The sequence below is a fragment of the Cajanus cajan genome, chromosome 3 (genome assembly GCF_000230855.2).
Source record: "Cajanus cajan strain Asha chromosome 3, NIPB_CcT2T_4, whole genome shotgun sequence".
Taxonomy (NCBI): Eukaryota; Viridiplantae; Streptophyta; class Magnoliopsida; order Fabales; family Fabaceae; genus Cajanus; species Cajanus cajan.
In genome coordinates, this window is record NC_138519.1 from 6,295,593 (window position 1) to 6,312,015 (window position 16,423).

Genomic DNA, 16,423 nt, shown 5'->3' on the forward strand with positions numbered 1-16,423 from the left:
TGGCGGAAGTATCAGATTCGCGGTGGCAGAGACGGGACAAATAATGAAAAAGTCGTGTATTTAAAAATTAATATATTTTAAGGTAGAAAATTATTTTTGACTTAAATATGATTTTAGTCCCTATATTCAAATTTTATTAAATCTGTAATTTAAAAAAATTTTATTTTAGTCTTTATATTCAAATTTTGTTAAAAAATTTATCAAATATTATTAGGTAAAATTTACTTATTGATATTTTTATTAGTGAAAATATCACATTAAATTTGATTGATATTACATAACTGTCTTAATTAATCTCTTTTAAATATGTTATTAGTGATCTAAGAAATTAAAACAAGATTTTTAAAAATTACAAAAATTAAAAATAATAATTTTAAATTTAAGAAATTAAAATTAAATTTATCTTAAATTGAGGGACTAATATTTTTTCGCATCTCACCCCTCCGTCTCCCTCGTATATAAAACTAGCGGGAGTGTCGCAATTTTTTTTTCGAATAAAACCATAAATTAGATATTATCACGTTCGTTTAAGATTATTAATTTTTTTATACTTAATATGCATTTTTATTAAATTTTAAGTAATTAAAGAATCTTTATTATTATTGTTCATTACTTTTTTCACAGATATTTATAAAAAAAAGAGTATTAAATACCAAGTAGATCCCAATAGCCACAGGTTCATAAATTAATCTTTTTTAACTAACAATAAACTAACCTACTCATAGTTTTAAAAATCAGGTCGGTCATTAAATCAATTAGGATATTAAGTTAGTGGATCAAAGGTTAAATCGATGGATCACTAATTGAATCGCATGACCTGATTTTTATTAATTTTTTAAAAAATATTCATGTTAAATATATTTTATATTAATAAATTTCAATAAATTCATATCTTATTTTAAATTTTAATTTTTACTTATTTAAAATTATCTTTATTTTTATTTTGTATAAAGAAATATAAAAAAAAGTACATGTTAAAACTGTATATTAATACAAATTAAAAATATAAATAATATGTATATATATAATATACTTGTAATTGATATCACAAAATAATATATATAATATCTACATAGATATTATATTATTAAATATATAATTTAAAATTAATAATATACTATAAAATTTATTTAAGTTGCATATATTATAAACAAAAAATATTGTGGTTGAACCGGTTCGACCCATTGGTTCACTGGTCGAATCGAAAAATTAACTGATTCACTTCAATTTTAAATGGGTCAAATGCATAATCAATCCAACTCAAGGTCTGGATCGACTAGACCACCGATTCTCGGTTCAACCAGCCGATCCAAACTGATTTTTAAAACTATGAACCTATGAACCTATGCTTTTAGTTTAAAATCTAAATTTGTTTAAGGATCTATTTGAATATACCTAAACAATTCAATAACTTACTTTGTAATTTAACTCTTAAAATTTAAACATAATAAAATTTGACAAAAATTTATTAATTCTTTAAAATATAGAAATAATAAATAATATGCTTAATTATATTATTTAAGTCTATAGAAAATAAATGTATTTCAAATTTGGTCGTGTATAGAAAAATATTATTTTAAATTAAAAATCACTATTTTTAACTCTATTATTATACAATATTCGTTAACTACTGATATGTAGAATGATAAATCAAATGACCATTTTAAACGATACTAATATCCTTAATGATATATTAATATGTAACACTTCTAAAAACAATTTAATATACTAAAATAAATGTTAATTATTTATCTAAAAATATACATTAAAACATGAGTTAGTGAATTTAAATTTTGAACAAATAAAAACATTTATAAAGTCTAAAATCAGAATTTGTTAGTTTTACAAAGATTAAAAACAATAATTTAAAATAAAGAAAAAAGGAAAAAATAAATAAAAGAATTAGAGACAAAACAAAATTCGTCATTATAATATTTTGTACTGATAAAAAATATATTATTTCTAAATATAACCAATATACATAAAAAATTTAATAAATTGTGTCCATTTTTTTTAATATATTGAAGGGAAAAAGAGAAAGGAAGGAGCTATTTGCCGAAGGTTAAATAAAAAGTGTATAGTTAAAAGGTTAATTTAGTCCAAGAAAATAAATAGACCAAAACCTCCAGTCACAAACAAGAAGCACCAATCAAATATTTCATTGTGCGGATGTTTATAACGTTTCTATGTTCTGAAACAAGCTGGAAAAATAAATTAGACAGGATATGAACTCGTGTATAAATTTTTTTTAATGGTGTAGTGTGGAAGAAAATATGTACAAATGTTTTGATGATGTCAAAGTGATTATAAAGCATTGAAGAAGAATCAAGGTTGAGTTAAAGCAAGTTGATGCAAGAACAAGATCTCAAGTGGTACATAGATAAGTCTTCTCAACTTAGCTAAGAATGTAAAAGATTTTTTTAGAAATGCAAGTATGCTTGGTCTTGAGAATAAGTTTTCAAAAATCTCAAATTATTCTCTTTAAATTTAAACAAATTTTAAATCTTTTGAAAGTAAGTAAAAATGTTTTCAAAAGACTTAACAAAAGCTTTAAAGAATAGTTCAAATCATTTCTTAAAATAGCTTTGTGAAAGAAATTATTGAGATGAAGTTTTCTACATAAAAGCTTTTGAAACAATAAAAAATATGTTCTAGTAATCCATTACCAGATCTTGTAATCCATTACCAGAACAGGAAACTTCAAAGTTCAAATTCTAAATACAAAATGTGTTCTGGTAATCGATTACAAGATCTGGTAATGGATTACCAGAAGATAAAATTTCAAATTTAAATTATACAACGTTTCAAACATTTTGAACTTGAACCGTTGTAATCGATTACCAAGTCTTGTAATCAATTACCAAAGCCTATTTTCTGAAAAATTATAGAAAATTACAACTCTTCATGAAAAGACATAACCTAAGAAATAATTGTCTATAAATATCTATAATTTTTCAAAGAAAGGTGACGAACTCTATTGTGAAAATAATCTTTACAAATCACTTGGCCAAAATCATTTGCAAAATCTCTAAAGAGTTCATCAAAGATCATGAAAGTGTAATATCCACTCTTCAAGAGAGTCATTCTGTAATACTTAATAGATCATTGGATCTGTAAAGGAGAAAGAGTTTTTCTCCTTGTTGGTGTTTGAATCTCAACACAAGGAAAGGGAGTTCCGAGGTGTTGGAGGATTCAATTCTTGTAAGGTTTACAAGAGTAGTGGGAATCTCAAGTGGGAGACTTGAGGACTGGAAGGCAGGATTGGCTGAACCAGTATAAAATCAAGTTTGCAATTCTTCTTTCCCTACACTTTTAATTTCTTGTTATTAATTATAATTGTGTAGTTTGCATCATCATTCATTCTTTACATACAAATTTGTCTAAGGAAATAAATTGATAAAGAAGTAATTGGAAAAGTTTTTTATAAGAGGAAAATTAGAAAACTTAATTCACCCCCCTCTTAAGTTAATTGAGACTAAGGGACTAACAAGTGGTATCAGAGCAGGGTTCTTGTATAAGGCTTAAAAGCTTCAAGAATTGAAATGGCCTCATCAAATTTTTTATTTCCCGAGGGAAACTCTATTTATAGACCCCCTATATTCAATGGTGAAGGTTATCATTATTGGAAATCTAGGATGCAAATTTTTATAGAAGCCATAGATTTAAACATATGGGATGCTATTGAAAATGGTCCTTTCATTCCCTCTATTGTAGTAGGCAATGAAATTAAAAATTTGCCCAAAGATCAATGGAGTGATGATGATAGAAGAAAAGTTCAATACAATTTAAAAGCCAAAAATATAATCACTTCTGCTTTAGGAATTGATGAATATTTTAGAATTTCAAATTGTAAAAATGCTAAAGAAATGTGGGATACACTTGAAGTAACACATGAAGGCACTAATGATGTGAAAAGATCTAGGATAAAAACTCTCACTCATGAATATGAATTATTTAGAATGAATCAAAATGAAAGCATACAAGACATGCAAAAGAGATTTACACATATAATTAATCATCTTGCATCTCTAGGAAAAGTGTTTCCTAACGAAGATCTTATTAACAAAGTTTTGAGATGTTTGAGTAGGGAATGACAACCGAAAGTGACTGCAATTGCTGAATCAAAAGATCTAACAACCATGTCTCTTGTATCTCTATTTGGAAAACTTCAAGAGCATGAAATGGAATTGATGAGACTAAGTCAAAATGAAAATAGTGACAAAAAGAAGAAAAGTATAGCACTTAAAGCATCTTCATCCTCTCATGAAGAAAATGAAAAAGATGACAACATTGAGGAAGATGATGATCATGACGATGAAGATTTCAATCTCTTTGTAAAAAGATTCCACAAATTCCTAAAGAATAGAGGAAATAGAAGAAAGTTCAATTTCAACATAAAGAAGAAAGGAGAATAATCTTCTTCAACCCCGAGATGCTATGAATGCAATCAACCGGGACATTTGAGATTAGAATGTCCGATCCTTAAAAGAAAAATGGAAAAATCCAACAAGAAAAGCTTCAAAGAAATGAAAGGGAAGAAAACTTATATCACTTGGGAAAAAAATGACATGGATTCTACAAGTGACTCTGAAAATGAAGTTGTGAATTTGGGACTTATGGCCAAAGATTATGAAAGCGAAGAAGAGGTAACATCTTCTAACACTGATATCTCAATTTCATTTGATGAACTACAAGATGCATTCAATGATCTACATAAGGAATCTTTAAAACTTGCAAAACTAGTATCATCCTATAAGAAAACAATTTCAAATATGGAAAAGGAAATTACTAAATTAAATGAAGAATTAGATAGTCTTAAATCAGAGGTTAAAATGCTAAATTCCAAGAATGGAAATCATTGTTCTACAAGTAACTTGGAAATTACAAACATTACACATCCATGTACATCATGTCATGAATTTAAAGAAGAAATTAACAACTTAAAGAGTACTCTTTCAAAATTTACCATTGGTAGAAATAATTTAGATATACTGTTAGGAAAACAAGATGTGGTTTTGACAAAGTAGGATTAGGATACAACCCACAAAAACAACAAAATAATTACAAGAATTTCTTTACAAGTTCTCAAGTTTCTACCTCTCCTTTTATAACATGTTTTTATTGTGGTAAGAAAGGCCATAGTATATCAACATGATATGTCAGAAAGAACATTACAATTTTAAGAATATGATTTGGATTCCAAAAGATTCTTTAGTTAAAATTAATATTAAGGACCCAAAGAAAACTTGGGTACCAAAATCAATCCATTCTTTGTCTTGAAGGATTCCAAAGACCAAACTTGGTATATTGATAGTAAATGTTCCAAGCACATGATAGGAGACGACAACAAAGAAAAAATACCTAGCATTGGAAAAATTGGTACAAATTTCTCAACCTCCATAGAAATTGTCTTACTTATGAATGGTCCTAAACATAGTTTATCAAGTGTGAGTCAATTATGTGATAAAGGTTTCTTTATATCTTTTGATTCACAAAAATGTCTTGTTGAACATAAAAATGATGAATCATGGTTATGGCATAAAAGAATTGCTCACTTAAACATGGAACACTTAAATAAATTAATCTCAAAAGATTTAGAAATAGGATTACCAAAAATTAAATTTGAGAAAAATCAACTTTGTGATGCATGACAATAGAAGAATCAATTCATGTTATATTTGATGAAACTAACCTTGTTTATCCAAGAAAAGATATTATTGATGATATTGTAGAAAAGCTTTGAAGATACTCATATTCATAAGCAAACTCAAAAGGACAAAGAAAATGAAGGAATGGAGGATTATATAATTCAAGAGAATCAAACAAACATAATTCCTCAAAGAGAGTCGAGAATCTCAAGAAATCATCCTCTTGAAAATATCATTGGAGACATATCAAAAGAGGTAAATACTAGATACTCTCTCAAAGAAGCATGCAATAATTTGGTTTTTGTTTTTAAAATAGAATTTAAAAATCATTGATGAAGCGCTAAATGATGAACATTGGATAAATGCTATGCAAGAAGAGTTAAATCAATTTGAGAGAAATCAAGTATGGAAACTAGTCCCTAGACCATATAATCATACAATTATTGGAACCAAATGAGTATTTAGAAATAAATTAAATGAACATGGTATAATTATAAGAAACAAAGCTAGACTAGTTGCTAAAGGATATAATCAAGAAGAAGACATAGATTATGAAGAAACATATGGACTTGTAGCAAGACTAGAAACCATTAAAATATTAATAGCCTATGCACCTATAATGAATTTCAAACTATATTAAATGGATGTCAAAAGTGCATTTCTAAATGATGTTATTCAAGAAGAAGTATATGTTGAACAACCTTCTAGATTTAAAAAACTCATAATTTTCAAACCATGTCTTTAAGTTGAAAAAGGTTGATACAACATTAAATTATCAAAAGAAAAATGAATGATATTCTTATAGTACAAATTTATGTTGATGATTTATTTTTAGAGCCACTAATGATCACTTGTGCAAAGAGTTTTCTAATGATATGCAAAATAAATTTGAAATGTCCATGATGGGCGAGTTAATTTTTTTCTTGGACTACAAATAAGGCAAACCAAAATTAAATTTTTTTTTTAAATCAAAAGCAAAAATACTATGAATTTACACAAAAGGTTTGGAATGGAAAATTTTTGGCTTGCTCTTTACCTTTGGATTATTTTGTTATTATATTCTTTTTGATGTTGCCAAAGGGGGAGAGAAAGGATAAGGATCACAAAAGGAAAAAGACAACATTTATCTTAATCCTCTACTTGGCTTTTTGATGTTACCAAAGGGGGAGAGATAAGACCGCAAAGGAAAAAAAATGTTTATTTTTTTCTAACATTACTTTGGGCTAAGTTTGACTAAAATATTTTTACAAAAATATTCTTGATGCTCAACTTGACACTCTACAATCTTTTTCAAAATATAAGTACAACTCCTTTTATAAAAATAAAAGTAACATCAATCAATGTTTTACTAAGGGGGAGTTTAAAGGAGAGTGATCGGAATATACTGTTTTATTTTCCTTCCCTTTACAGTAAATTGTCATCATCAAAAAGGGGGAGAATGTGGAAGAAAATATGCACAAATGTTTTGATGATGCCAAAATGATTATAAAGCATTGAAGAAGAATCAAGGTTGAGCTAAAGCAAGTTGATGCAAGAACAAGATCTCAAGTGGTACATAGATAAGTCTTCTCAACTTAGCTAAGAATGTAAAAGAATTTTTTAGAAATGCAAGTATGTTTGGCCTTGAGAATAAGTTTTCAAAAATTTCAAATTAATCTCTTTAAATTTAAACAAGTTTTAAATCTTTTGAAAGTGAGTAAAAATGTTTTCAAAAAACTTAACAAAAGCTTTAATGAATAGTTCAAATCATTTCTTAAAATAGCTTTGTTAAAGAAATTATTGAGATGAAGTTTTCTACATAAAAGCTTTTGAAACAATAAAAAAATATGTTCTGGTAATCCATTACCAGACCTTGTAATTCATTACCAGAACAGGAAACTTCAAAGTTCAAATTCTGAATACAAAATGTGTTCTGGTAATCGATTACCAGACCTTGTAATCGATTACCAGAAGATAAAATTTCAAAATTTGAATTTAAATTATACAACGTTTCAAACATTTTGAACTTGAACCGTTGTAATCGATTATCAAGTCTTGTAGCCTATTTTCTGAAAAATTATAGAAAGTTACAACTCTTCATGAAAATACATAACCTAAGAAATAATTGTCTATAAATATCCATAATTTTTCAGAGAAAGGTGACGAACTCTATTGTGAAAATAATCTTTACAAATCACTTGGCCAAAATCATTTGCAAAATCTCTAAAGAGTTCATCAAAGATCATGAAAGTGTAATATCCACTCTTCAAGAGAGTCATTCTGTAATACTTAATAGATCATTAGATCTGTAAAGGAGAAAAGGTTTTTCTCCTTGTCGGTGTTTGAATCTCAACACAAGGAAAGGAAGTTCCGAGATGTTGGAGGATTCAATTCTTGTAAGGTTTATAAGAGTAGTGGAAATTTCAAGTGGGAAACTTGAGGACTGGATGTAGGCAGGATTGGCTGAACCAGTATAAAATCAAGTTTGCAATTCTTCTTTCCCTACACTTTTAATTTCTTGTTATTAATTATAATTGTGTAGTTTACATCATCATTCATTCTTTACATACAAATTTGTCTAAGGAAATAAATTGATAAAGAAGTAATTGAAAAAAAAATTTATAAGAGAAAAATTAGAAAACTTAATTCACCCCCCCCCCCTCCCCCCTCTTAAGTTAATTGAGGCTAAGGGACTAACATGTAGAATCAAGGAATATGCTCAAGTCCTCTTCAAAAATTGCTAACACTCCTTGCTTCACCAAAGTATTCAAATTTGGCTCATTAGCAACCAAAATCAACTACCGTTTGTCTACTCACTACAAAACTTTTAGCCAATAAATTCAGCTAGATACAAGACTATAAGAAGCGCAAATTTAATTTGCATCAATTTCAACTAATCTAATTTTCTCACTATTTCCCACAAAGCTATACAGCTTCCATCAAAGCATACCAAAAAGGTGAAAGAAAAGCCGAGAATTTCTGAAACATCTCTAATGCAAATAAATTAGTTCAGCCATGTGATTGAACATGCTATGGTGATTAGCGTGCGGAGGTAGTTCAGGATGAATAGAGTGATGGAGATGCACCATTTTCTTGTCACCACTGGCTGTAGCTAAAATTGGGAAGCATTCTTTTCCTGCAGAAGGCAACATAATATATTTAAGACAAAAAAGAAATGATATGCTATATTGGAGAAGATGCAATCTAGGCATCATATCAAACTCACAACTCAACATTCACCCAACAAATTCACAACAGCCAAACATATGTAAAAGATTTGACAATTTCTGTCAATACATTAGTAACTTATATTACACAAACAACCGAAAATGTATTTTACCTTCACTGTTGAGCTATTATCGTAGTGTTTTAGATTTTCCTTTCTTCTTTTTAGAACTTTTATGCAGAGGGCGTTCTTGTGTCTCCATAAGCAGTTCATGAAGCATTTGTAACCACAAGTCTTCAAATTGTCTGTGAAAACTCTTCTGAAACCAATCCAAAATTTCTGAAAATAATTCCCTTGGATTCTCCTTCCACACCATTCTTAACATAGCAGAACTATCAATCAGCCTGCTCTTTAACTTGGCTAAAAGATTTCCCACCCTTTTTTGACCAAATGCTTCTCTCTTCATAATACTTTCAGGTGGAGCAGACATGTATTTTCGAACAGATTTTAAACAGGGACACACCTGGCCTTCAAGCAATGCATAGGCAAACACTTGCACCCGGTGTTCATCATTGCTAATGGGCAATGAATATTTTGGAAGCTCCCAACAGAAACGTCCAAAGGTTGGGATTACCCAACATTTTACTTGGTCAGTCTGAGCATCATAGTAAGGTCTAGGATCCAGAAGGGGAGGAGATAAGATGCATGAAGACCTTGCATGCTCAACGAGCCAAGCTGGCTCTACACTAGTTACTCCGTGCATATATGCTCTCTTGGCACTTGTTATCCCTTCTTTGTCTGGTCTTTTGGTCTCTAATAGTTCATTGTAAACCAAAAACTCGGGGCCTACAATGGAAACTGATGACCAACGATGAAGGAAAACACTTTCATCAACCATGCATGATTGGTACCTTAAAATGCGAGAAGTTCTCTCTCCATCAGAGGCCCTAGAAGAAGCTGTAACACGTTTAGCAACCCTATCTGCCCAGCCAGCACATATTGCTTGACAGATGAGCCTTTCCTCAACCAGAGAAAGAGGGTATTTTCCAGAAGAAACCTGCCAAGCACATTCTACATCCTCTAATGTTCCATGATTCCATGAGTACTCTTTTTCAAAACCACCTTTATCACTCTGATAAAAGACCAGTTTAAGTAGCTGTTGTCGAAGTTTGGACATTTCATCCATGGTTTTGAAATGCAATGCATTGTCATCGCAGAATTGTACTGATTTTTGTGAATGTTCAAAACACTGCAAAGCAAAAGCTATGGTTAAGGCATCACTAGTGAGAACTCGGAATTTTTCACGTGCAACTTTAGCTGTTTCTTTTAGTTTCTTTCTCTTGGATTTTTCTTTTTTAGCAGTGTCTTTCTCACTGTCTCGCATGCTAGGTTTCTCAGACATCTCTGAATCTCTGCTGCTGTCATCTTCATATTGCATTACAAAAGGATTTGACAAACTCAAAGCTGCAGCAGCTGCAACAGCATATGCCAAAAGCATATTTTGATTACATTTATGCTCATGTCTTGTATTTTTAATAAGAGTGAGGAGCATTCTAGAATGACGAGGACTCAAGGGATAATGTGCCATGGCTTTCCCCAAAAGTGTAAGTTCATCGTTGCTATCAAGTGCTTCAAGAGCTTTCAAGCAATTTTCAGCCTCAAGCAGAGAAGCAGCTTTAAGAGAAGTAGGAAATGGGAAGTTTGCAACCTGGATGAGAAGCAATAATAATGAGTATAAAAATATCTCAAACTAAAAAAAAAAGGATAGAAAAAGAGAAGAAAATCAAGTTTGACCAGGCAGGAACTGAATAAATCATATAACCATACATTTGAAAAGCTTGATAAATTTTACAAAATAAAATAAAGTTGACATGCAGGAGCAAAATTGAGATTATAATGCCTTAAAACCAAACAGCAAAATCTAAATGAATAGAATATTCTTAATGATATGTCATGGAAGACCTTTTGGCTAAGGATCCCATTCCCTCACTAAGCCCATGATAAATAGCCAAGGTATCAGAAAGCAGTACATAATGAATTACTTCCTACCCTGTCTGCTAATGATAGCACTCAACATAAAGAAGCAAATGGAACAAAAACTCAGAAAGGATAAAGTAAACACATAAGCCTACCTTTTTAATATGCATGGATTTCAAGAGAAGGACAACACCATGAACAGGTACTTTCTCAACTTCAGCAGGAGAGTGCTCAGGAAATTCATTATTAAAGGCTGCAGAAGAATAGAGACGATAGCAGTGTCCAGGTCCAGTTCTTCCAGATCTGCCTGCACGCTGTGCGGCAGATGCCTTACTTATCCATTGTACTTCATATGTCTCCATGCCATTAGAGGGGTCATAATTCTTCACCTTTTCTCTTCCGGTATCAACCACATACTTTATCCCTGGAATTGTTAAAGATGTTTCAGCAACATTTGTGGCAACAACAACAAGCCTCTCTCCCTCCTTGACTTCTTCAAACACACGAAGTTGAGCTGCTGCAGGAAGCATGGCATACAGAGGTAGAACAAAGAGTGCACCTGGAGAAAGATTACAATTTTCTCGACCTCTTTTCTCCCTGGAAACTTTTGTTTCCTCTACATTTCCTTCGATATTTGCAGAAAATGTCTGCTCTCCATTTGAGGAGCTTAATGTGGCTTGCCCAGACAATTTTTCAAAAGCAGCCTTCAGTGAAGCAAGACTTTCCACCTGTCCTAAGGCATCAACAATATTACTCTTGTTCTCCGATAGCTCAAGATCATCATCATCATCAAACTCCAGTTCACTTTCTGTTTCTGAGTCATAAGAAAAATCAGATTCATTCCAATTTACATTATCCTCATCTTCATCATAACCACTAAATCTATCAGTTTGCTGGAAGGATGAACTTCCTTGGACCATAAATGCTTCATTGATCTCATTAATATTTACTCCCTCAATAGAATTTGTTTCATGGACCACAGTGCTATCACTTTCCACAGACTCTTCAACTCTTTTCTTGATAAACTCCTTCGATGCTTTACGTAACTTCCTGCATAAGTCCTCTACTTCCCTTTGCCCAGTAACAAAGACAAGTATGCCCCCAGATGGCAACCTCTTGTGAATTGCCAAGACCTTCTTATATGCTTCTCCAATGTAATCTGTTTTCTCTGTTTTCTTTGAGAAGTATGCTGTTACTGGAAATTGCCTTGTAGGAACTTCTATAACAGGTGGAGGAGTATGGAATAACTTTCCAGAAGTGAAGTCTTGTACTCGCATGGTGGCACTCATAAGAACAAGTTTTAATGGAAAAATGATTTTTTCAGGACTTATGCTTTCTCCTGAAAGTATCAATTTTTTCTGTTCATTATAAATCTGTCATAATAACAAATAAAAAATGATCCTGGTTAGAGTGTCATAGGCACAATTGATAAATACAAAAAAAATATATTTTAAAAAATACTTCATTTAAAAAATAAAGCACTTTCATACCATTTGGCGAGTTTTAATTACACGTGAGAGCATCCCGATCAGAATGTCTGTGTTCAAGCTCCTCTCATGAGCCTCATCAAGAACTATGACAGAATAACGCCTCAACAAAATATCATTCTGCACCACGTATTCAATTAAACAACAAAATAAATGTTGACAAGTAAATGATTTGCCTTTGAATGATGAATTAAAATGTTACCGATGAATAATAAATTCAAAGATCCTATCATGTATTAACTTTTATGTAACATACAAGGATCCATGGTATAAAAAATGTTTCTAAGTTTCCATCAACATATCAGCATTTTCCCCCTCAAACTGAAAAATGTTCCTATGAATTTATCATTTCTTATCCAGCAAAAAGATTGATAGAAGGACTTCTCAAAAAAAAAAAAATGGACAAAAAAAAATAATGGGATAAAATATAATAACCTGAACTTCTCGTAGCAAAATTCCATCAGTCATAAACTTGATAGAACAACTTTCTCCAATCTTTTTGTCATATCTGACTTGAAAACCAACCTCCTTCCCTAGACGAAAACCAAGCTCATATGCCACACGCTTAGCTGTGGCAAGAACAGCCACACGGCGAGGTTGAGTAACACCAATAACACCCTTACTTGAACCATAGCCAGCTTCATAAAGAAACTGATGAATTTCAAAAAAGAAAAAGAAAATAATCAAAGGTAAGCTAATTAAAATGATAGGCACTATCATTATAATTGGGTATCAGACAAACTCACCTGAGGAACTTGAGTCGTTTTACCACACCCAGTTTCTCCACATATGATAACACTAGACCGGTCATTTATAGCTTCCATTATCTCTTGCTCCATCATGACTATAGGCAGATCCTTTCTTTTGTCTTCAACTTCTGTTGGTCTGTGCACATGCACAACAGTAGGAACATTTGGAGGCCTAGTTGAAGAATAATCCAGAAGGTTGCCGAATTCTTTGAAATTGGAATCTTGGTTATCATCTGACTTATCCTGTCCCACGTTAAAAACGTGCAAGTATATAAGAATAGTGTAGTGACTAGTGCATATACAATATCATTTCTTCCAAAATAGTAAACAAAATTTTGAAAACGTGTAATTTTTACATAAACAAAAAGAAGGTAAAGTGACGAATATGAGAACTAATTTGCAAGTGTTATAAATAAATTGTATTTTATCCAATGGTCCAAATGACACTGTTATATCTTGTGCCTTCATTAACTAGCAATCTGAGCAGCAACTATACCTTTGACTTGGTGCTTTTTATTTCATCATTAGAACAAGACATGGGAGAGCATCTGATTTCATCCAGTTGCTTAATGGAAATGTCAGCAAGAGGTTCAGAAACATATTTATAATTTTCAACATCATTGCCAGGAACTGGTTCTTGAGAGGACTCCAAAGGAACGGAAATTGTATTTAAGACTTCTTCTGATCTAATGGGTTGAATTTGAATGATGTCAATTTCTTTGACTTCATCAGCTTGGGCTAAATGAATCTCATCCGTTTCAGGTTTCTTAGACAGCCCATTATCTGGAACCTCCAATCCTTCTTTCAATAAATGCACAGCCCTTCTACGCTTCTCCTTCGCAGTTTCATCCTACAAATATATGATGGCACCAGTAAACAAACAGTCTCAACACTAATTTTTCCATAAAACTATCACTGTTTCGATGATACAAACCCGATTTATATTGCATGTTGACAGCAAAAGAGGATATGCATACTCTGGAAGTGTGTTTTCACTGAAATTAAAAAAACCAAAAATCGAACTTTGATCAACAACTTGGTGCTTTTCCCAGGAAACAGCATTCAAGCACAACAACTGTAACTGAAGAATAAGTCATTCACATACTTCAATGTCTTAATGGCTTTTTCCAGCAGAAGTTGCTTCTCCTTGTCATTCTACATAAATGAAGGGAACCAGATAAACTGAGACTGAAAAAAGAAAACAGAAGATAATTGAATGAAAAGCATTCCCTTTTCATCCACCCAACAAACCTCTAACTTCTTCTTCATCTTCCTTTTCTGAGGCTTGCTCAATTTCTGTTTCTTATTTGATTGGAGTTTTCCATGTTCCTAAGTGAACAGGACTTTGATCATACGAAGTATATAAAGATGCAAATTGAATGAACAAATAAACATGTTCAACTGTGCATACCTGTTCCTTCCCTTTCCTTTTCTTCATTCTCTTAGCAGGCAAAATTAGTGCATTACTATCACCATCTCCCAAACTAGCCAAAAACAAATGAAAGGATCATTCAGGTGATTAAAGAGGCATAAAAAAAAATGTTTTAACCCACTTTTGCAGTTTCCACAAAAGGGGATAATTTAATTTACCTTTGAGAATTGAACTCGATATTGTCTCCGAAATTTTCCAAAGTTTGCATTTTGCTATGCTCAGAAATCAGTACTCGGCAATTCCGGCCGCCTTACGCGTCGTACCACCGTACTGCAGCGGCCGTATGCAGTTATTAGGGTTCTATGCGTCAGATGTTGTGCGAGTGCCGTCGGGGTGTAGGCGCGGTGGGGAGATTAATTCCCGTTCTAAGTTTTTACTTCGAATAAAATTTTAGTTATTAGACTAATAAGTTTATGTAATATATAAATAAATATTTATAATATATATATAAATCAAAAGGCTTAAATAGTTTTTTTTTGATAAAATATTTAAGTTTTTTTTTTTCACTTTCTCAAATTTAAAATTAATTTTTTAGTTTCTAAATTTTTTTTAAAAAATTTATTTTAATCTTTGTACTCATATTTTATTAGAGAATTTGTTAAATATTAACATATAAAATTTATTTCTAATTCTTATTAATAAAAATATTATAATTGTATTGACTTTTTTATTTTTAGATATATTATTAGTAATTTAGGAAATTAAAATAAAAATTTAAAAATTAAAGATCTAAAAATATAGGTTAAATACCTCTTTTGGTCCCTTACAATAATTTTTTGTTCCAATTTAGTCCTACTTTAATTTTAGGTTACAATTTGGTCCCCAATAATTTAAATCATTGCAATTTGGGACTTCCGTCTAAATGATTTAAACGGAGTTAACTGGTGGTCACGTGAATGCCACGTAGGTGGATCCCAAAATACTTGAATACACTTGGAACCAGAACGGCCCGTTCTGGTTACACTATTGGTGTGTAAATTTTGCACCTGGAACGGGCCGTTCCAGATGCAAAATTAACACACCAACATTGTAACCAAAACGGGCCGTTCCAGATGCAAAATTAACACACCAACAGTGTAACCAAAACGGGCCGTTCTGGTTTCAGAACGGGCCGTTCTGGTCCAGAATTTCGTGCAAAAAAAACTAAAATACAAAGCATTTCAAACACTATATTTGGTAATATTGTTAATGGGGATTAATAACTTCAATTGCTAAACACTTGGGTTATACAGTATATCATTAAGGATGATGCACTGTATCACTAAGGACAATGGTAACAAGTTTTATTTTATTGTTAGTTAAACTGGAGTGAACCACTTACTACCAAATTGACACTATACAGTCAAGGATGAAACGAAACAGTGTTTTTCCTTGAAGTCATTGACGATGTACCCCAACAATAACAACATGTTCTTGAGGAGGTACAACCTGAATTTTTGTGGTTTAGAGTTTCCCTTCAAAGTTACCCAGATGATTTCCTTTCTTAATAATTTCTTTGAACTTTTTTAGTATATGTTATGTTCTGAATTTTTGTTTTCAGTTTCTGAACCATGTTTCTGTCTTTGAATTTATGATATATTATGAATTTTTATTTTCAATTTTTGAATCACATTGCGGCATTTTAGTCAAGATTTTGAACTGGATAAGTTCAAATCAAAGAAATATTTTGGAAAGTCTTATCATATTTGAATTTTTTTTAATTTTATTCATAAATGAATATTAATTTATTGTATTTTTTATTTATTATATATTTATTAATATAGATATAATAAAAAAAATACAATAAAAAGCATGGCGTTCTGGAACGGGCCGTTCTGGTTTCAGGTTTTTTCAGGAATTTTGGCATCCACGTGGCATCCAAGTAGATGCCACGTGACCAACAGTTAACTCCGTCCAAATCATTTGGACGGAAGTCCCAAATTGTACTAATTTAAGTTATTGAGGATCAAATTGAGACCTAAAATTAAAGTGGGACTAAATTGAAA

General features: G+C 31.2%; 1 protein-coding gene across 1 annotated transcript; it reads right to left on the reverse strand.

The window, feature by feature from the left end:
• Positions 1–8,330: 8,330 nt before the first annotated feature.
• On the reverse strand, positions 8,331–14,828 carry FAS4 (RNA helicase family protein). Its single transcript, XM_020363048.3, has 12 exons — positions 14,597–14,828; positions 14,418–14,490; positions 14,258–14,335; positions 14,112–14,161; positions 13,941–14,001; positions 13,503–13,856; positions 13,004–13,249; positions 12,693–12,908; positions 12,261–12,377; positions 10,926–12,143; positions 8,968–10,501; positions 8,331–8,763 (listed from the first exon to the last, which is right to left on the reverse strand). Exons 1-11 carry the CDS (start codon positions 14,644–14,646, stop codon positions 8,984–8,986), a joined length of 3,981 nt encoding a protein of 1,326 aa, XP_020218637.1. The 5' UTR covers positions 14,647–14,828; the 3' UTR covers positions 8,331–8,763; positions 8,968–8,983.
• Between the last annotated feature and the right edge of the window lie 1,595 nt (positions 14,829–16,423).